This window comes from Hyperoodon ampullatus (genome assembly GCF_949752795.1).
Source record: "Hyperoodon ampullatus genome assembly, chromosome: 10".
Classification (NCBI taxonomy): Eukaryota; Metazoa; Chordata; class Mammalia; order Artiodactyla; family Ziphiidae; genus Hyperoodon; species Hyperoodon ampullatus.
In genome coordinates this window covers 41,821,863-41,843,329 of record NC_136923.1, presented here as the reverse complement: position 1 = coordinate 41,843,329, position 21,467 = coordinate 41,821,863, and the positions used below count along the sequence as shown (strand labels likewise).

The following is a 21,467-nucleotide window of genomic DNA, read 5'->3' as shown; positions in this document are numbered from 1 at the left end:
AGCCCTGTCCAGGGGCCCCAGTTCAGTAGGTGTTGGGGAGGCCCAGCAAGAGGATGGGTGAAAGGTCCTGGTGAATCTGCACTGCAGTGAGAATGCACTGATCCTGATGGAGCCGGGGAGTGTGCGGTGCTCTCTGGAGTGAGGCTGCAGCATCGCACCAACCCAGGGCTGCCCTTGGGCAAGGCTGTTGTCACTTGTTAAGGGACAAGAACTACCTGACAACTGCTGGAGAGTTGCCATAGTCCTGGGTGAGGTGCATGCCCACGGCAGCTTGGATATCCTTACCCTTCCTCAGTTCAACCCTCTTCCAGGGACTCTGCGGGGACACCACAGGAGTGTCTGGCAAAACCAGAGCCCAGGACCTTTCTCCACTCAAGCTGCCACATTTGGCGGAACAGCCAGGGAAAGCTCACCCCCACCCCTTCCTCTGGAGGCAGCAGTGCATGGAGGCAGCTCAGTCTCTCCATTCAATGCCCCACAATATCTCTGAGGGTCCTTGGATCACCCCCTGCTAAATCCTTGGGGATTCGGCCTTGGGCCCAGGCTTTCTTGGAGCCTCCCTCAGGGTTTTTTTATGGAAGGCACACCCAGAGCAAGATGTATGACCCAATTTGCTTACAGTCCAAGGCATGGGCCTGACAGCTAGGCCCAGCTTGTCCTCCAGGGCTACGCCCCTGCATAAACCCACCCTCTCCCCATGCTTTGCCCTTGGACCACTTCAGAACACAGTCACCCTGCCTACTGTCACACATCTCCTGTTAGGGCAGGGGGAGCCCCTGCAGGCCACCTGGCCCAAACTCCTCCATGTGGGGAGAAGAAACTGAGGCCCGGCAGGGATGAAGCTGCCCCAAGACCCAGTTCTGTGTTTTTTGGTTCCACACTAGAACCACTATTTAAATAAAAGTCCTCCCCTCCCAAAAGCAAAGGAGCTCCCAGTGCCTCCCTCCCCAACTCCTGTTGGGGTCCTAAGCCAGAGGCGCTTATCGGTCAGGGCATAGGCCAACCTCATGCCTCCGTTGTCCCTCTTGCACGCAGGCCCACAGAGGTCATAGGTGTGTAATTCCCTTGGCACCTGCTGGCAGTGAGGCACGCAAGGTGAGTTTCCTCCCCCGCCCCCAGCCTGCTCCAGCACGGCCATGATATGCGGACTGTAGTTCAGAGACCCCCAGGCCCATGCTCTCAATTGCATACCCAGCAAGGGGAAGGGCCTTGCCAGAGGCCACCCAGCAGGTCAGGGTGGAGCTGGAGCTGTTCCTGCCTTGTAGCCCTGAGAGGCCAGCTCTGCCCTGGGGCAGTCGGGAAGAAGGCAGGTCCACAGGAAACAACTCATGGGAAAAAAGCCCAATAAACGGAGCCGTCACTAGCAGCTTGGAGCCTCTGACCAGGAGAGGAGAAATGGAATGACACCACCCCAGACACAAGAACTTCAGTTACAGCCCAACAGACCAAAGTCAGACTTACGGAAGGACGCCAGAAGTCAGCAAGATGGATGGAAGGCCCTTTACAGACCATGTAGTCCACCATTTTACAGATGGTAACACTGAGGCCCAGAGAGGCTCAATAACTTGGAGGCAAGGTTGAGGCAAGGAGAGGCCAGGGGCTCCTTGCCCCCAGTCCATGAGCGGCTGCAAGTCAAGAAGGTCATCCGAGGCTGGCCTGGAGAGTGGCAGGGGGAGGGGAAGCCACCAGCTCTGGGGCCCCACCCACCACCCTCACCTTCCTCCCAGTCAGGACAGCAGCAGCATCTCCCTGCGAGAAATTAAACGCTCATCTCCCCCAAGAGCCACCTCCAGGGCTCATCCTGCCTTCTGTCCTGTGGGCCACAAGGGCCAGAGTGGGCCACGCTCACTCCACGGGAATTCCACGGCGGCCCCTCTCAGCTCTGCGGTTTGTCCAGGAGAAGCTGAGCTACCACAGCTCCCTGGAGTTATAGCGGCTGGGCAAGCGATGCAGCCTCATGTCCTCCTTCTGGATGTGCTCGTAACAGGACTGGCGGGAGAGAGACGAGGCTGAAGCCAGCTGGCCTGCCCGCTTCAGCCACATGCACAGGTTCTAGGGCCTGACACTGGGGTGTACCCACCTCCCGGGCCTGGACCACCGTGTCTCCAACTCAGCCCTCAGCCACAGTCTGCAAGGAAATGGGTCCTTCCCTCTCCTATTGTGCTCAGGGATGCAGCCTGGAACACACTCAGCCCTGGGGATCCGAGGGCCGGGATGCACTGTGCCCACCTACCCCCACCCAGCCCCTTTTAACAAGGGCAAGAGCAGTGGCTCTGTGAAGACCCTTCCCATGGAGACACACAGAAGCTGTCAATTTGAGCTCATCCCCGTGATGGTGTCTGGGGTGAAAGGGGTCTGCCCCAGTGGCCAGGGCATTTCTGCCTGGGCCCACCGCCTCTGTCCCTCACCTCCAGGGCCGTGAGCAAGAAGTCATACAGGCCTCCTGTGTGGATAGGGGCCATCATATCACGGATCAGGTGGATCTCGGCTCCCAGGTGCTGGATTCTGGAGAACCACCGCCACCACGAGAGGGAAAAGGGGACCTATCAGGGACAGGCATCCAGCAGCCGGGAAGGAGCTCTGGCCTGGGTGGCTGGACACCTGGGGTGTGGTCCCTGCTCTGAGTTTGGCACCCATAGGACCCTGGGTGGGCCTCTCTGGGCCTCAGCTTCCCCATGTGTACCAAAAAAGGCTGTGTCCATAAACCCCCATGTTCAAAGACTTTGGAGTATGTCTTGGTTGGGGGTAGGCAGGGTGGGAAGGGAACCTCCTGCAGCCCACCCCCAGCTGGGGCTCACTGGGCACGCGACACCACGTAGATGAGCAGCGGCAGCAGGTCGTCCATGGGCAGCTTGTGCTCCTGGCCGAGTACCCGCGACACAGTGGCCTCAATTTCCCCGTATGTCCTCTCCAGCACCTCCAGCTTCTCCCGGGGGTCCACCGTGGTGCTGCAGCAGGGTAGCTGGCTCCAGATCAAGGCCCTCAGGTTCAGTCCCAACCAGGGGCCCCAACACTCCTGCCACCCACGCCCACCCTCCCTGGGGTGTGGACTCACATCATCTTCTGCAGACATTCCGTGGCTGACAGGAAGCACTTGTCTCTGACCAGGGAGTATCTCTGCATGGTTGGGGGAGTGGGTTAGATGAGGCCGCAGCCCCCCAGCTCTGTCACCTCCTCTTTCCCAGGGTCAGGGCTGGCCCCTGAGCCCCTCACCACCCACCCCCTTCCCCATCACTGGCTTCAGCCCAGCTCTGCCCAGAGGGTTGAGTGACCCAGGGCAAGTCACAGAGCCACTGTAAGCCTCAGTTTACTCAACTGTAAAGTGGGATAAATGGTCTCCAGGAGGCTGGGAGGATCAAAATGGAAAAAGAAGATAAGAATCATAACAGTCAATGGTCACTGGGTGCCGCCCAGTTCTATGTCAATGGTTCTTGAGTCCAAGGGCTTGTTGAAACACAAATTCCAAGTTCAATCCCTGAGTTTCTGACTCAGTAGGTCTGGGATGGGTTCAAGAATCTGATTTTCTAACAGGCTCCCAGACAATGCTGATGCTGCCAATCCAGCAAACACACTTTGAGAACCAATGCCCCTTGTGTTTTGGCCCACATCACCCGACAACAATCACATGAGGTAGTACTAGTACTGCATCAGGGACTACTTCTACAGATGGGAAAACTGAGGCACGGAGATCAAGTATCTCACCCAAGGTCGTACAGCCAGTAAAAGGGTGGGACCTATGCTTGAACCTGGTCACTGTGGCTGTACACTCACCCACACGGGAAATCAGAACAGTGCAGAAAGGCTGCCATCTCCTCCCTCACCCGCCTATGCAGCTTCTGACCAGTGAGCATGAGACAGAGAGCTGCTCGGAAGCCTGGGCAAAGCTGGGGGCCCGGCTCAGGCTCAGGCCTCCCTCTCCTGGGCAGGTAATGGGCCCACACTCTCACCTGATTGGTCGTCAGCGTGAGGTCCTTGAGGGGCCACAGGTGCCTGAAATTAAAGCAAGATGGGAAGCTTTGCCAGGACCAGGGTGTGGGGTCTGAGGTCAGAGGGCAAATTCCCTGTACCTCCATGTCCCCCAGGAGGGCTGAGCAGGGGAAAGGGGCAGGGGATGCACAATGGCATCTGGGAACGCTTGTGTGAAGCCCAGGCAAGAGGAGGGCAGGAGAGATTCCCTGAGAGGGCAGCCCTCCATGCAGCCCCAAAACACGAGTGGGACTGGGACACAATGAGGAGACAGGGGGCAGTGCTGCAGGCCAGGGGACCCTCCTGGGCAAAGTCCTGGGGGTCAGGCCAGAGAGCTCAGTGGTGGAGACTGCTCCAGGGGCTCAGTGAGCTGGCCCAGGCTGGTGAGAAGTAGGGATGCCACGCAAGGCAAGTAGAGCCAATGGAGCAGGGAGGCCTGCATGGAGGAGGCGGCACTGAGGCAGCAGGAGGGGTGGGGAGGAGGGACTCTTGCAAAGCCATGGACAACCAGGTCTCTGGGCTGGTGCCTGGTCAGATACAGGAAACATTCACCACATCGGAAGGGGAAACAAGGTTTTTTGGCAGGAAGGGGAATGGGAAGCGCCATCACCTTGAGACAGAGGGAACCAGGTGTGGGAGGAGAGAGTACGTTCATGCCCTCAACACTGGTAGTATCAATGGATCAAAGGGGCATGGAGAGAAAGAACATTTTGATGACTGAGGGCGGAAGGGAGGCCCTGACCTACTTCCGGAACAGTCCTCAGTTTCCCCTTGAGGATCTCCCCTCTCCCACTCTCAGTCCAAGGGCTGGGAGCAGGTGACCTTGCCCCAGCCCCAGTGGTAGATATTGAGGCCAGCCTGACCAATTTGGGCCACAGCCAGCATTCAGGGGCACATTCAAGACCCCAGCCAAGCCAGGGAGGAACTTCAGAGGCTCTGCTGGAGCTGTTGGGAAGGAGACACCAGCTCCCTGTGGGGCCTGAGCTGGGAGAATATAAACCTCGAGTGGCTGGTACCATATTTGTCACCATACGGGGAAGCCAGAGAGCCCAACAGAGAAAGAGAGAAGTTGCTTCCTTTATCATGCAGCTGGACACCCAGATCCAGCCACACCTGAATCCAGCCACACCTTAGAACTTCATGGGTACACGAGCCAATTAACCTCCCCGGTTTTTTGCTGAAGACAATTTGGGTTTGTACCCTCTGCTACACAAGAACTCTGGCAAACGTGTCGTGGTGGGGAGGCTTACTTCTGTACGTCCAGGAACTCAAGCAGCTTGGTGTCGGGGAAGAGGCTAAGGTTGGCAATGCCCTGGCTGTAGAGGCTGTCCTCCCTCTCATGAAGAAGCAGGTAGAGAGTGAAGAGCTCCGAGTAGAAGCTGGGCAGGACAAGGGGTAGCACCAATCTGTGCACCTGCAGGTCCCTGAGTGAGAGCCACCAGGACAGGTCAGGGTCAGCAGGGTGGGCGTGGGGATCTACTTGGGCTGCCCCTCAAAGAGCCCACAGAACTCCTTGTCCCACCACAGTGTTCCTGCCTCCAGCCTCCTCCATCCCGGGGAAAACCCTTCCCAGCCTGTTCTCAGTCATTTCACAACCAGCTGTCATCTGTGACTACCTCACGCTCTCACTTGACTTTGAGAACCAATATGGCAGCTGAGGCAGAATTTTGATCCCCATTTGATTGAAAGCAAAACCAGGGCCTTGATAGACGAGTGACCTGCAACAAAGCTCTCAGCAGCCGTTCCAAGCTAGTCCAGTTCTGCCTCCTAGTTTTCTGCGCTTCCTAGGACTCAGGGGGAAGTTCTCCCTAATGTCTAACCCCATTTCCCATGCCTCCTGCAATGCAGTAACAGAAAGACCTCTCTGATCAGGATCTCTGGGCCTTGAATCTGAAGGCAAATTGTAAGGTTTGGCCTTGGAGGACTGGGGAGACAGATTTGATGACCCACTTAATTCCTGCTCTGTGTGACCTCAGGCTCAGCCCCTGCCAGGCCTCAGTTTCCACATCTGTGCACAGGGAGAAGGAGGTGCCTGAGGCAGCTGCTCACCCTCCATACACCCAAGAGATGAGGGTGGGATAACATGTTTAGAACAAAGATGGATCTGATGCACTGTGACGGTGCCCCTCCCCAGGTTGCTCAAGGAAGAGAGGTCATGGATCACTCTGATTCTTGAATGGTCAATGAACAATATTTGATCAATAGCATGAACCCTTAACATTTCCCAAGAAATACCCTTTTCCCCTGAAAGGAGGGCCCAGAAGCAAAGGTATAAGGACTCCCAGGACCTGAGCCTGGCTGCACCAGGGCAGAGAACCCCACAGACCTAATGGGGGCAGTCACCTTGTCTCTGCATCTTCATCTTCCTCTGGGGCCTGGCCCTTGCACTGTAAGGCAACCTGCAGCAGACCCCTGCAAACCAAAGGGAGGGGTGGCATGGCTGCCATCTCCCACAGAATGGGAGTCACCAAAGGCCAGGCAGGTGGGCTCCACCCCCAGAACCATGGAGCCTGAGGCCTGCAGAGCTCAGTGGCCCAAACCCCAGCAGTGAGGAGCTTGGGAGTACGGGATGTCTGCCTGAGTGTCCTGGAACCCAACAACAGAACTAACTGCAGCATCTAAAGTTTCAGTTTATAGTGTTTGATGAGGTCACAGCTCAGCTGGGACAGGACAGGAGGTGGTGTCTGAGCCCAGGTCAGGCTCAGCTTGCAGTGGGGTTAGAGTGCTCCTGGGGTCAGGGCTAGCCCAGGGCCTGGCTGGGGCTTGGACTCTGGCTGCAGTCAGGCCTTGCTATCACCTCCCCACCCTCTAACCCCTATGCTCACCAGCTGCATATTAACCAACCCACCCTCTGTTTTTTCTCGATCCAGACCCAAGGCAAAGGCACCCTTCCTACCCAGGGCACCAGGCAAAGCTGATGCTTGGAAAGGGCAGAGCTCCCCCCACCCCCCGCCCTGGGGTCACAAGGCAGTGGTTGTCCCCATGTGCCACCAAGCTCACCTGTAGGCGGCCCAGAGTTCCTGGGCGTGCTGCTTCACCTCTTCCTGCGCCAGCCCCTGCAGGTGCTTATTGGCCCCAATGCCCGAGTATGTGGCCTGGAAGGTCAGCATCAGAGTCCGGAGCAGCTTTCCCAGGGGATGCAGAGAGTTGTTCAGGGCCTCGGCAGGTGCAAAGGCAACAAAGAGATACTCAGCACCGTGGGCTGGAGCACAGCATGCCCACGCAAGACCCCGCTTCTTAGATGGGAGCATCGAGGCCCTCTCAGCAAGGGCCCACAGGCAGGCCTTCCCCTCTGGTCAGCACCCTCCCCTGGAGCCCTTACCTTCCTGAGGCACTGCTGCAGGGCCTCGGGCGCCCGGTGCTGCAGCAGCTCCTCCAGGATGTCCTCCATTCTGCCTGCGTGGTCCTCGGGGTGGGTCCTGGGGCACCACACACACACACATCTCTCACCCACGCCCAGGCCTGCCCTCTCTGGGAAGCCTTCCTCCCCTGGCCCACTCAGAGCCCACTGACCCCAACACTGAGCTCTGGATGCCCTATGGGTGCACACGCCCACGCATGCCTGGGCCTTACCTCTCACAGCACAGGTACTCCTGGGACTTGCGCAGCTCCCTTGAGCTCTGCACGTGGAAGCCCAGCAGGGCCTCCTGCAGGTCTCCAGGGCAGCCGGCTTGAACAAAGTCCTGGAAGGGGCCATAGATGCCCTGCCAGCGGCTCTCCACGGGGAAGACGCCCAGGCCCAGCTGCCTGCGATGGAGGCAGTGGGGGACATGGATAGGGATGGAGCCAAGCTGGGCAGGACCCTGTCCAGCCCTTGGAGAGGTGGGGGTATCCAGCCTGGCCCAGAGTCAGGGCCCAGGTTGGGTGGGTGGAGCGGGGGATGCAGAGCGGCCTGACCTCCAAGGCTCCAGGAGGAGAAACGAGAGGCAGAGAAGGGTCAGAGAGAATCTACTCCATGGTAGAGAAAAGAGACAGGGGCACACAGAGCACTGGAAAAGAAACAGAAAGATCTGGAGAGCTGAAGGCCAAGTCCAGAGAGTGGGGTCTTGGCCTAAGAGAGACCAGGGCCCAAATCCCAGGATTCCCCCGCCACGGGACCCCGCTCTCCCTCCTACCACACCTGGGTCCTTCCTGAGCTTGATCCTGTCTCAGCCAATAGGCTTAGGGGTCTGGCAGTGTGTGTGTCTGGTGCAGTGTCTAATGGAGCACTGCTCTCCCATGTCATGCTCATAGATTTTCCTACACCTGCACCTGACCCGGGCTCACACCCCTAGGGTTTGCCATCCACTTCTAGCTCCTGCTGTCAGGGAAAAGAAACATGCAGGGACAATGTGTCAAGTAATCAACATGTGAAATGCTGGCTGGCACCATTAGAACCACCACCCACACCTCAACAGACATAGTAAGAGTCACCACTTGAACCACGGTTTTCCAAGGAAGAACCCTGTCCCCATAGAGAAGAAGTCCATCCCCTTCTCAAATACCCCGTGATAGGGACAGTGATTCCACTTAGTAAGTTTCCTTCTTTACCCTGGCTGCCAGGGAACTCAGATCCAGGCTAATGCTTGATTATAAGGCCTATCTGCACCTCCCTTTCTTGTAAGCTCAACTGACACTTTAATTTTCTATCTTATTCTTGTTTGTTTTGTTTCATAAACTGTCTTGTACCCTTCCTAGAAAAAAAGCAGGGTCTAAGCAAAGCCTACACATAGTATTTTTCTCCAGTTCTGTGGCATGTGGAGTTACCGTCACATAGCCCTTAATTCCAAGAGTCTCTGACAAGGGTTATGTGACCTGAGCTCTCTGAACTCTCCAAAGAGCTAAGAGGAGGTACAGAAAAGCCGTTCTAATGAGACCTGAGCCTTTAGGGTAGAAACATAGACACACACAGACACACCCCCCAGAAAGGCTTCAGAATACACAGGCCAGAGGGTCAGTCTCTCACCTCTTGCAGGTACTGCCTGGATCTGGAGGGAGGGCAGCTGTGTCCAGCACACCCTGGGTATGCAGTCCTCTCCCTGCCCCACTGACAAAAGAGCCCTCCAGGGTGAAGCCATTAGGGAAGGTGAACTTGCCCTGGAAGCCAGGAGACAGATGCAGGGATGTCTGTCCAGCTGCCCCTCCATCCCATCATGACAGGCCTCATGCCTGTCCATCCCGGGTCACAGAGAATAGAAACTGATGGATGGCCTTCCCACCATCCATTCAATCTGCCCCACCCCAAGGGGCTCATAATCCTCGACCCCTGCAGGAGCCCCTGCCTGTGCCCGCCACCAAAGGGCTCATATCTGAGGCAGGAAACGGCGAGGGAGACAGAGAAGGGACTCACAGGTCAGAGTGGGGAGGACCACCACTGGGTCCAGAAGTAAGCAGAGGCCTCGGGAGGACATGAGGTATTACCGGCCTTGAGGAGGGGCAATTCCTTGCTGCATGGGACTGTTCCATTCACAGCATTCCTAGTCTCCATCCACTAGATGCCATAGTACCCGCCAGTCAAATAGCCCCCACATTTCCAAAGGCCCCAGCAGGGATACAACTGCCTTCTGCGAGGTCAGCTCAGGCAGAAACATACTGAAGGACAATGCCTCCAGGGGCACCTGCCCAAGGCACTGATGGTGGTGGTGGAGGGGGTGGATCCCTATCTTGGGGGCCAGGAGGGGACACAGCCAGGAGACCACCAGCACCCTCTGCACCCAAGGCAAGCCTACCTATCCCCTCTTGACTCACACCTGATCAAATCACACCTCCACAGCAGGGAATGGTCACTGTACCCACCCCCTAGATGTAGTGGAGATGGGAGAGGCCCTCCCTTACCTGCTCTACCTACCCTCAGCCCTGGATCCAAGCAGGGAGATTACAGACCCCAGTCAAGGTCTCAGCAGGGAATGGAGTAAGGTCTCAGTGGCTCTCACCTTTCCTACGAAGGTCAGGTCCCTGGTGAAGGTGCCCTCATACAAGGAGTCATGTTCAGTGAGAAGGATCCCTGGGCCCTAGGGAAGGAAGCGGGGAGGGTAGGAGCAGTGGGTTAGGAAGGGCCAGAAGACTGGCGGTGGGGAGGGGAGGTGGGCAGTGACCCATGGGCAGAAGGGTCCTGAGCCCTGCCATACCTCCCAGGACTGTGCCTAGGTGGGATGCCAGCCCCTGGCCTTCTGAGCACTGAGCACAAGGCCCATGGACCTCGACCCTGGGTTACCTTGACCGACATACTGGGACCTGGCTCCTCCCCTCCAGCAGCCTCTCTCAAGAAGCCTCCTGGGGGACCCTTCCTTCCCACCTACAGCTCAGGAAGTACTGGGCTTTTCCTGAACCATCCCCACTTCCCTGTCACTGACCCCGGGGACAGTGGAGCTGATCAGGCTCCTGTGCTGCATTGGCTGCCCGGAAGCTCAGAACCAAATGGGATACAATTCGTGTTCTACTTATTTCTGAATCTATTTTATGTGCCTATTCTTACCTTTTCTTCCTCCTTCAATCCTTTCCAGGACAAAGTGTAGATAAACAAACAAGCCACAATATCAGTAACAGCCATCAGGCCAGAGCCTCACTATGTGCCAAGCACCTGGCAGGGTGTGGGTGAGGCAGAAGGTGAGGGCTATGCCCGGGCGTGGGAGACCTGGGCTTGAGCCTCAGTTCTGACACTCAACAGAATGCGACAGTGGGCAGGTTCTCTGACCTCTCTGAGCCTCACATTTGTCACTTTTACACTAGGGACAATAACATGACCCCAGGGCTACTGGGAGGATCCCACGAGATCATGTTGGGAGGCTTGGCCCAGAGCTTAGACACCCAGTTAGGGGTCTATAAACATGGGTAGTAGAGGCTGCTGGCATCCTCATTACTATGCACTTCGTTGTTGCTATTTTAGTGAGTCATTACGATAAGTAGTTCACCTGAGCTGCTGATGGGAAAACTGAGGCTGGGAGGGGCAGGGACTTGGCCAAGGCCAGGGTAGGTAGGTGGCAGAACTGGGTTCCTGCCCAGGTTCTGGCTCCCTCTAGCAAGTCGGAACCCCGCTTCCTGCCCCATCCACCCCTGACCAGTCTCAGTTCAGCTCTGGAGCCCCCCAGAGCAGGGAAACGGTAGCTCAGGACACACGTGGGTCACTGCACTCACCACCATCTTGTGTGCCTGGAAGGTCCCCTGGTAGCAGACACCCGCCTGGGTGACCATGACCCCTGGGCCATGGCGCTGGTCAGCCTGCCACATGCCAATATAGCGTTCACCCCTGGGGGAGGAGAGAGTAGGGCCAGAGTTGGATCAGAATTGTTCCCATGCACCTTCTGTGTGTTCTGCTGGCATGGGACCGGGGTGGGGGGCAGGGGTCAGATAAGGAGCAATGAGATGGCCTGAATCCACTCAAGTCAGACATAGGGCAGGTGAGGTGAGGACCTGCAAGAGGAACGAGGGTGGAGGAGGAAGGGAGCCTGCCTGGGGGAGGGCATCCTGGCAGGCTTCCCGGGAGAGGTGGCAGGAAGGACAGATGGAGTAAGGATGCCATTTAACATATGCAAAGCCATTGAGGTAGCAGTGTACGACAGATACATGGGGATGTTCAGTGGTCTAAAAGGCTAGGGGGTACACAGGTGGCATAGCAGGCATGAGGTCAGAGGAGCAGGCAAGGCCTCAAATGTCAGGCCAAGGACACTGGGCTCTGTTTCAGCCCAGAGAGCCTGGAAGGGCTGTGATCCTTTGATAGGACCAGATCAGAGGGTCAGAAACTCCTCTCTGAAAGCGTAGGGAGGGGCCAGAGTGGGGGGGCACCTGCAGTCAAGGTCGGGGTCCCTCATCCTGAGCCTCAGCAACAACCGAGGGAGTGGAAAGCAAGTGAGGGGCCTCAGAGAGACTCTGGGGGACAGACAGAATGGACCCAGTGATGACAGGGACCCCGTGCCCTGAGGCATTTGGTCTGTGAGGGCCCTCTCTGCCCCTCAATCCTGGTGCGGGCTGCCGAGCACTCACCTGTCGCCGTCCTCCTCAATGCCATAGCCACTCCTCCGGCCCCTTTCCCAGTGGCCCGTGTACCTATAGGGCTGAGGGGTCTGCGGGGTGCTCTCAAGGACCCCAAATCCATGCCGCAGGCCTTCCTGAAAGTAGCCCTTGTACACCTCGCTGGTGCTGTACCTGCGGAGGGTCACCAATGGCTGGCCCTGCCTCCCAGAGGACGAGCCTGTCCCACGAGCCTGTCCTACCATCAGGCCAAGGGTCACTTACTCACAGATGCCATAGCCGCACATGCTGCCTTCCCGCCAGTGGCACTTGTAACAGTCAAACTTATCCTCGGAGGCCTGGGGCACCAGGCGGATGCCAAAGCTGTCAGTGTGGGTGGGCAGGGAGGGAAGTCAGCACTGGAGCCACAGCCCTGGCCCAAGACACCTGTCACACCCCCTCCATGCCCAGGAGTGTCCCTGCTCTTCCAAGGGGCCTTCTCAGATGATGGGGAGAATCTGAGAGGTGCTGAGCCCCATCTTGTTCCCAAGGGCCCCTCAGGACACCCCATCTCCACCCCAACCCCCATGCACTCTGGGAGGGCCTTCTGGCCCTGGACCACTCCCTCCATGACCTGCCCCCCTCCTCAGGCCTAGTTTCCCCTTTAGGACAATGAGTGGAGCTGGACCACATGGCCTCCAAGTTTCTGCTTGAGGTTTGGGAATGTAGGATGGGGCCAGGCTGGTGACAGTGGAGAGGGGTGGAAACCACTCCCTGCCTGCCCACCACACAGTCCCGTGTCAGCCCCAGCCTTACCCATGCTCCAGGCCCTGGCAGAAATCCCCCACATGATTCCGCCCGTCTGGCCACTTCAGGGTTCCCCTGTAACACAGTCAAGGTCCACGGGCATCAGGTCCATGGGCATCAGACCCACCAGACCTTCAACACACACAAGACCCCCAGCCAGCCTCCGCTGCAGACTCTCTCCGAGGCCTCGATCCCCCTTGGACTGGACTCTGCCCCAACTCGGTCTTCTTCTCAGAGCTTTATGACCCCACATGGGCTCTCAGCCCTTCTCTACTCCTGGCACAATGGCCCCAGCAGCCTCACAGAGTACGCTCCACACCCAGCAGGGAGAGCTCTGGAAGCATCCAGGTTGCCTTTTTCCCTTGACCAACAAGAAGCTCAGAGCTAACCTTCAAGCTCAAGCCAAGTGCTAGTCAGTGGGGTTTCTACCATCCTTGTCTCCTCTTCTGACACAGCATTGTTTTTTCTGTGTTTTTGTTCATAAGCTTCCTCAAGCCCTTTCCGGAAGCAGGCAGGGTATCAGAAACAAGTGGAATGCTTGCAAGCGTAAACTTGGCGAGTCCTTTCTGCTTTCTGGGCCTTGGTTTTGCCAGCTGTAGCACAAGTTGGGGCCATGTTCTTCAAAAGCCTATCTGCCTGTGGGGTCGTGTCGACCTGCAACTGAGGCCAGGTTCACCCTAGAACCTGCCCTAAGGCCTGGGGAAAGTCATGCCAGTCTCTGGGCCTCAGCTTCTGCACCTATCACCTAAAGGGGGTGATAACACTCCCCCAGAGCATTCTTGTAAGGACTGATGAAGACAGAATGTCTGCAAAACATTTCTACCACCACCAGACAATGCTATGTAGACACGAAAGTTTTCTTCCACCCGCCTGAGAACAGAATGGTAACCGTGGGCCCTGCAGGTCGGCTTCCTGATGTCTGCCCCACACTCGGTAGCCTCACTGTCATCAAGACTGTATCTGGCACAAACCTACAGTGGGCCAGGTCCTATCCAAGAGGACTTAAGAGAGACTCTGGGGGACAAACAGAATTCACCACAGGGGGTAACAGCCTTTGGTTCATGCCCCGAGGCAATTAGGTCCATATGGGTCCTGTCTGCCCCTCAGGCTCCCAGGAGGATCCCTGCCTTGCTTGGCCCAGAGCCTCGGTCACTCACTTGCCATGGGGCCTGCCCCAGTACCACTCGCCCTCATAGGTGGCCTGGCTGAAGCGGCCCTCCGCACGGAAGGTGTATGCTCCACAGCGGCAGGTGGGGGGTTCAGAAGGCTCCAGGCCCGCCCCCAGCACCGGGAAGTCCTTCTTCCCACGCAAGGTCTGGCACACAGCCTGGGTGACCTTCCACTGCCAGACCACCTGCGGGGGGACAGGGAAACACAGGACAGGCCACTGCTGCTGGAGGCAGCCCCTCTAGGAAGCCTCCTGGGGCGGCATCAGGTATCACCCTACCCACACCCCACTCTTATCACTTGTGGGGACCTCCAACAGCTCCTGTACTGCTCCCTGGGGCATCATCCAGACCTGAATACTTGTTTGCAGCTTCGGGCCTGCCCAGAGAGGCCAAACAGAACCTTCAAACAGGCCCCAACTCTGGCTTCACAGAGAAAAACACCTGTTCTCTTCGGCATTCTGAGGCCTGAGCCCAGGCTGACCCCTGACTCACTCTGACCATGACTCCAGAGGCTTGACGTTCCCAACGAGCCTCCAGGGTTGTATACTTGTGCCCTCCCCTTACCTTCCTGTCGCCTTCCCTCACTCCCCTGACCCCACTCCCCGAATTCACAGTCCGCCCACACTCACCCGGCCCTGCGGGTCCTTGGAGCACAAGGAGAACTCTTCCTCAGGAGTGAGGAGGTGAAACATGCACCTAGACAGATGGAGTTGATGAGTAGGCTCCAGCTCTGTCCAGGAGGGTGCTGAGGGCGGGCCCAAGTCAGAGCCCTGGGGTGGGCAGGTTACATGGGGTAGAGGGAGGGAAGGCCTGGGGTGTCACTGGATGGGGGTGCTCACCCGTCCTGCCCAGGTTCCACCCACACCAGCTTCAGATCAAAGGTGTGGACACTGTGGCCCTGGAAGAAGAGGGGGAACAGGTGGGCAAGACGCTCACCTATTCTCTGGTCTGGCCTTGCTCCCAAGCAGCAGCTCGCTGGCACACCGCTGGGTGTCCCCAGCATGCTCAGTGCGGTACGCCCAGCACTGAGTCCCACACCACCCCTGCCGGCTCCCCATCTCCAGGGCAGCTCCTCCACCTCCCTTCCCACCCGAGGGCCTGGCCACAAACCCAGGACCAGCCTCCCGCACCCCTACATTCTGCTCCATCAGGGCCCTCAGAGGGGTCTTCTGGAAATGCAGCGTGGATCTTGTTAGCCCCTGCTGGAAACCTCCCTAAGGTCCCTACGGCTGAGCCTGACACCTGAGATCACACAGACCACTCCCCTCCACTGCCCGGGCCTCCTCCAGTTTGCCACAAATTCTCCTCAGCCTGAACCTTTGCATGTGCTGTTCCTTCTACTTGGAATGTCATCCCTGCTCTGAGAGACAGACCAAACCTCCCTTCCTCTGGAAGATTTTGCAGAGTGACCTTTCGCCTGGCAACAGACACAGGTGGAAGCGGCACCAGGCCCAGGCCTGAAGGGGAGGAGGAGTGTGCCAGACATGGGTCAGGACAAGAGAGGGTCCAGCACAGACAACAGGACGTGCCAAGGTCCCGAGGTGGGAAAGGGCTCAGCACCTTTTAGCGACAGTAACTTGTCAGTGCACCTGGAGCACAGAGGGTGAAATCGGGAGTGGAGGGAAACTCAAACTGAATCTAAACCCCAAAACCAGGCTTCAGGAGACACAGGTTTGGACGGGCAAGTAGCATCCCTTCTAGGCCTCAGCCTCCCTATCTGCAGGGGAGTTCCAGGCTGACACTCTAGGGGGATAGAGAAGACAGTGCTCTGGCTATCACAAGGGCAATACAAGTTCGGGGGAACTAGGCACAGCCAAGGTTATGGGCCACATAACAAATCCCAAACCCTAGTACTGGCTCCCTCCTGACTTCTGTAATGCCGAGAGCCCGGGCACTGCTGCTACATGGAACTCCTCTCTAGAAGCCTTGCATGTGCCCTGAATGGTTCACGCAGCCCTCCTCAGCCACTATGGGCCACCTATGACCGTTGTCTGAGGTTCCTCTCCTATTGGAGGAAGAGAACTAGGAGTTGTCTGCCATCTGCAGAAGGACAAACTGACAACTGTCCCACTTTACAGATAAGGAAACTGAGGTGAAGACATTCAACAGGGATACCAGCTGTGGAGAGTTGAGACTGGAAGAGCCCTTCTCCATAGCCCACACTCCTTCAGGGACGGCTCCACCTGCTGCCCCCACCCTAGCACTCTGCCTTTCCGCCCCCATCACCTCCCCAGGCCCAAGTTCTTGCTCCCAGCCACATGTCTCTTTCCTACTCCTTTTTTCAACCAGCCCCCAGACCCCCACTGTGACCCCAAGACCTCTGGCCAGCCCCACCCTACCTGTAGCAGGACAAGGGCATCATCAAAGAGCAGCACACGCTCTGCCCTCAGCGGGGTGACCGTCACAGGTATGTCCTGGCTGTCTTGCAAGAGCCGGTGAGCGGGGGTACAGAGCACATCCTGGTGAGGCGAGGAGGGAGGTGCAAGGCTCAGGGACCTCTGTCCTGGATGCTGCTGGCCAGTCCACTGCCCGCCTCTGCCCCAGGCACCTCCCCCAACACTCTGAGCATCTCCTGGAGGCTCCCAGGTCAGTGATGGGCACTGGGGCTCCAAGGTGGGGGGGTTCGTTCCTGGCTATACCCAGCAGAACAGCACAACTTCTCTTGAAGCCTTACTTTGTCCTCCTCCACCCCATCTCAGGCCACGGCCCCAGCCAAGCCCCCATCAACTCTCACCCAGGGTTCTACAATCCCTGCCTCTCTCTGGCAATTCCTGTCCCCTTCACTTGTCCTCCTAATTCTCTGCTGCACTGGGCCCCAAGCCTGTCACGCCCTGTCAGAGCACAGGGGACTTTCCCTCCTGCAGGGGCAATACAGGCAGTGACTCGGGGGTGCAATCATTCAGTGACATCCCAGGAGAGAGGGTCGGTTCTGCTGACCACTCTTCCCCAGAGCCAGAAGCTCACATCCCAGCCCAGGAGGTGCTCAGCAAATGGGCGAGGATGGCTGGACAGGGGAACATCACAGACACCTGCTTTAGCCACTGCCCCCCAACCCAGGTGGGGAAGCTGAGGCATGGAGCATGCAGCAGGCAGCTCAAGCTACCCAACGGGCCCCTGCCGGACGGCAACCCCTTCCTTCACTGCCCCTCAGGCCTCGAACTCACCCGCAGCCGACTGCTCAGAGTGTGCCAGAGGGCCTGCGTGGCCATGGCCTGGTCCAGCTCCTGCCTCATGAAGGACTGCAAGTTCCCAAAGACGGTGGCTGCGTGCACCAACAGCTCCCGGGTGGGGTGACGCTGCAGGGGGACAGAGCAGCTGGGGTGGGGTATTATCAGAATCCTCTCCCAGCCTGTGATGACTGCCCCAGCCCTGGCCTGGCCCCAGCAGGTCAGGAGGTCTGGGTCTAAGTTTTCCCTTTTCTCCCTGCCGGCCCCTCCTCTGGTAGTAGGAGGATGCTTCCAGGGGATTTAGGACCATTCGATGACTCCCCCAGCTGGGGCTGGGCCATGTGTCCTCACACCCAGTACATGATTCTACATCTGTTCTCTGGGTCTCTGCTGGCTCCACCAGGGCAGGGCCATGTACCTCAGATACCCCAGGGCAAGGACATGTCCCTTCAAACCCCCCAGAACAAGACCATGTCCCCAAGGCATGGCCAGGTCCTTCTCAAACCAGGGTTCCTGAGTAGGCAGGTTCCCTGAGCCAGAGGCCCATTTCTCCCATCCCTCCGCTTCCCCATGGGAGACAGGCCTGATAACCAGCAATTGCCCCCCACTCCCCATCACCCCTGCTACCTACCTCCCCGACAGTGTCCCCGAGGCTCAGCAGGAGGAGCACGCACTGCTGCACATGATGGGCGAGTGGCTGGCGGAGAGCCTGGACCAGCACTGTGCCCACCGAGCCCTCTGAGCTCATGCCCGACAGGAGCTGCCGCAGCGCCTTCCGCTGGCCCTGCCAGTACTCGCTGAGTGGAGGGAGGGCCGCACATCCCTTCACTCTCTCCTCTGTTCCCACACCTGCCACCATTGCCCCCTTGCCCTGGCTAATCCCCCAGATCCCAGGACCAGTCCCAGACCCCAAACCTCTCTCCCATCAGAAAAACAGTGGCTGAGTGACCCTCTTGGAGATTTGGTAGCAGTATCTCAGAGATTAAAGCCCACCCTGAGTAGCAATTAGGAATGCTTCCTCACCCCAGGGTCACTCCTGTTAGTTGGTATATGGATTCTGCTCACAGCCTCACTAGGCTTCCCTCCCTCTCTTCAGTGTGGATCAGCGTGTAATTGCTAGAGCCAGGATTGCTCAGGATGAGTCCCGGGCTGTGACACTCACTGCTCTGGGGACGAGGCTTCCCCAAGCCCTCCCTCCCAGACACCCCCAACTCAGAGGCCCACTGCAGCACTCCGTGCTCACCTCCTCCTCTTTACTGCCTTCTGAAAGGCCTGCACTGCCACGCAGCTTGTGTAGGACTTGATGTACCTGTAGGTAGCACAGGGGACACCCAGCAAGCCCAACCCTCAGCTCCAGACCCAAACCCCTGCCCTTCTGGTGTCCCCAGATCCCACCCACTGAGTGGCTGCAGCCCTGAGGGCCTGGCTCTGGGCACTGGTTACCTTGAGTCTTAACTGACCCAAGTAGACAATTCTAACTCAAAGTCTCTTTTCCCTGGGAGGCCACCAGGCTCAGATCTGGGGTGCCTGAGCCTGCCACCAGGCTAACTCCCAAACCCAGGGCTGAACCCAGACCTTTGCCAAAGCCCTGACCCAGGTGAGTCCCAGTGCCAGCCCCAGCCCCGCCTCGGCTATCTTACTCCACGTGGACTTGCAGGACACGCTCAGCGCTGTGCAGCAGCAGCAGGGATTCCAGACTGATGGAGTCTGGGTGGCGCAGCCTCTCCTGCAGTGAGTGCAGGCTTTCCTCCGTCACCCCCCACAGCTGCTGGGAGCTCCTGTGCAGCTGCTGCAGGAGCTGTAGGCACTCTCTGCCCCAGGGATCTGAGGGCTCTGGAGCTGGGGCAGGAGCACAAGCACACTGTGAGGGGAACAGGGCCGCTCCGCCTTCCAGGCAGCACGCAGAGGCCCTGGGTGGTCACCCGAGGGGCAGCAGCACCCCTAGCCCTGGAGCTGCAGCTAGGGTCCCACATCCCTGGGGTCCTTGGGACAGAACTGGAAGCCCATGTGCCCCCTTGAGCTCAGCAAGGGATGGGCAGGCTACAGCAGTGGGCAGCACCCTTGTGGATTCAACAGGGGCACGTGTCCACCTCCTCACTAAACAGGGACAGCACTGATGACCTAGGGCCACCAAGTACAAGAATTCCCCCTGAGTTTCAGAGCTTCCTCAGGTCCAGAATGTGGAGTCCATAGGGTCCTGTAGTCTCCTGCCATTCACAGATGCACCAACACAGCCCCCAAGAGGAAGGCACCTGCCCAAGGTCATTTTGTAAACCGGGCAGCCTGCCTTCCAGTCATGCCCTGGGTGAAAGCAAGATGAGAATTCAGGCAGAGAATCCAGGCCTGTGCCCTGGGAGAGATGGAACATCGTCTCCATTCACAGCAGGTCTGGGCTAGAATGGGGTTCACAGCCTGGTTCCCTGGGGTCCCTTTGAGAAGGAAGCAGCCAGCAACTGGGGGTGAGGGCCCTGGATCCATCCGAAGACACCCACACCAAATGTCACCGCTCCCATTTGCAGCTGAGAAAGCTGTAGCTCAGAAGGTCCAACAAGGGAGGACTCCTGTCCCTAGGACGGTTCCTGCAGCCCCCACCCTCCCCTCAACTCACCGGCCTCCAGAAGGGGCTGGAGGACAAAGCTGTTGATGCGTGCGAGTGTGGCTGAGAAGACCTCCTCCAGCCGCAGCAGGGCTGCCTCCTCAGGGCTGCACATGGCCAGGGTGCCAGACTCAGGGCCTGAGAACCAAGCACAGATTAGAGCGAATAGCAGCCATGGGAGCAGGGTGCCCTCTCAGGCCATATGCCCAAAAGCAAGGCCCATGACCACCCTACCTCAGAACTGAGCAAGGAGCCCATGTCACCCCAAAGGGGAGTTTCTGAATTGGCCAGTGACCCCTGCTCATGCTCCACTTGGGCCCAGCTGAGGGGAGCCTGAAGGAGTGGGAAAGAGGGCTCAGAACTGCCAAGGGAAGCATCTATTTTTTACCAAAAAGGCAGATGCTCCTTAAGCCCTCTGACCTGCTCATTCCTCTGCTCAAACACCCACCATGGCTCTCAAGGGCTCAGAGTAACATCTAGTAGTGCTCCGACCTAGCCCTCTCTCCACTGACTCTCTGGAAACAAGGACATACTCTCGGAGGAGCACAGCCTTTATCTCAAGGCCATGGCTCAGGACCCCCTGTCACCCAATAGGGCTATGTAGGAGAGGTCTGGGGGAAGTGGGAAATTTCCTGCTGGAGCCATGAAGGATGGGCAAGAAATAAAGAGGCAGAGAGGAGGACAAGGCATGCAGGTGGGGGAACCATGAGAGCAAAGGCTCATGGGCATGAAGGCCCAGGCTCTGCAGATGGCCCACCAAGAGCTGCCTAAGTGGCTAACAGAGGAGCCATGGAGCGCCTCAGAGTGGGGGAGTGATGGGATTCAAAGTCAGACTTGGGGACACGGACTTGGTGACAGTTTCAGAGGAGATGATTCCAAGCCATGAGAGGGTGAGGTGAGTGTGGGCAGGAGCCAGACACTTCATGGCCCCCTGCAACCTGCAGGACAGGTTCTACTCCAGGCGTGGGGGCCATGGGGGTGGGCAGGTCTTTGGACCTCCTGCCCTGGAAAGCGGGACCCTCCAAGAAAGCAGGATCACCTGAGAACGCAGCCTCCTGACTGGAGGGAGGGGGAGCAAGGGGCCTGGGTTCAAACCCACCCCCATAGCCAGGCTGCATCCTCCAATCAGACACAGCCCTCTCCTACCAGACCTGGCAAAGGAGGTCATCTGCCCAGATTACGTGACTGTACATCTCAGGGTTGAGAATTAGAGAGTCTTTTAACCCCAGACCCTCAGACTCAGCCTCTCTCCGACTGTGACACTCTGAGGCTCTGAGTTGGTTGACCTGGGTGGGGCTGTAGACATAATATGAGGTGATACAGACAGACCCAAAGGACCAAATGGGAAGGGGTCTCATCCCTCCCCACCCAACCCCAAAGACACCAGAGGGCATTCCAGGCCCCTGACAGAGACTACAATTCCCAGGGAACTGGCTCTGGGGCAGAGTGAGATGAGTACCTCAGAACTCTGGCCAAGGGCCCAGGCCCAGGCATTCCTGCCCCACCTTTCCTGCTGTTGTTGCTTCAGGAGGGCGAGGCCTTGGGAGGGAGAAGCAGGAAGGAGAAATGGCTGGACACCCAACTGCAGCCTTCTCTTTCTGCTGGCCCCCTGCAGCAGCCCCAGCCCCCTGTGGAGGACTGGGGGAGGGTTGCTCCAAGTCAGCTCAGACATACCAGGACAACACAGCCAAGGAGTCAGGGGTACAGCAAGTGCGGCCTGGGCCCATCTGACCCTCACCCGTATCTCCAGAAACTGGTGGAATGGAAAGACCCTTTGGGAAGTGACCTTTCCACCCTCAGCTGGCAGTCTGTCGGGATCTGAGCTGAGAGGTGAGG

At 58.0% G+C, this 21,467-nt stretch overlaps 1 protein-coding gene across 1 annotated transcript; it reads right to left on the bottom strand.

The window, feature by feature from the left end:
- Positions 1 to 1,477: 1,477 nt before the first annotated feature.
- Positions 1,478 to 19,752, bottom strand: ALS2CL (ALS2 C-terminal like). The gene is made up of 25 exons (XM_079712282.1): positions 19,644 to 19,752; positions 18,676 to 18,874; positions 18,279 to 18,344; positions 17,667 to 17,832; positions 17,033 to 17,164; positions 16,208 to 16,327; positions 14,708 to 14,766; positions 14,498 to 14,564; positions 13,857 to 14,053; positions 12,709 to 12,774; positions 12,178 to 12,276; positions 11,926 to 12,087; positions 11,080 to 11,191; positions 9,879 to 9,956; positions 8,912 to 9,042; positions 7,540 to 7,713; positions 7,289 to 7,385; positions 6,967 to 7,124; positions 6,310 to 6,378; positions 5,217 to 5,390; positions 3,948 to 3,990; positions 3,056 to 3,117; positions 2,799 to 2,948; positions 2,409 to 2,505; positions 1,478 to 1,989 (listed from the first exon to the last, which is right to left on the bottom strand). The coding sequence occupies exons 1-25, from the start codon at positions 19,744 to 19,746 to the stop codon at positions 1,909 to 1,911; spliced, it is 2,862 nt and encodes a 953-aa protein (XP_079568408.1). The 5' UTR covers positions 19,747 to 19,752; the 3' UTR covers positions 1,478 to 1,908.
- Positions 19,753 to 21,467: the final 1,715 nt, after the last annotated feature.

Bases quoted from the DNA above. Each gene is read 5' to 3' on its own strand.
- ALS2CL (XM_079712282.1), bottom strand. From the start codon at position 19,746: ATGTGCAGCCCTGAGGAGGCAGCCCTGCTGCGGCTGGAGGAGGTCTTC. The intron at 17,833-18,278 runs GTGAGCACGGAG...CCCTCCACTCAG, and splicing joins AAGGCAGTAAAGAGGAGGAG to CGAGTACTGGCAGGGCCAGC. The intron at 5,391-6,309 runs GTGACTGCCCCC...GCTCTCACTCAG, and splicing joins GATGAAGATGCAGAGACAAG to GGACCTGCAGGTGCACAGAT.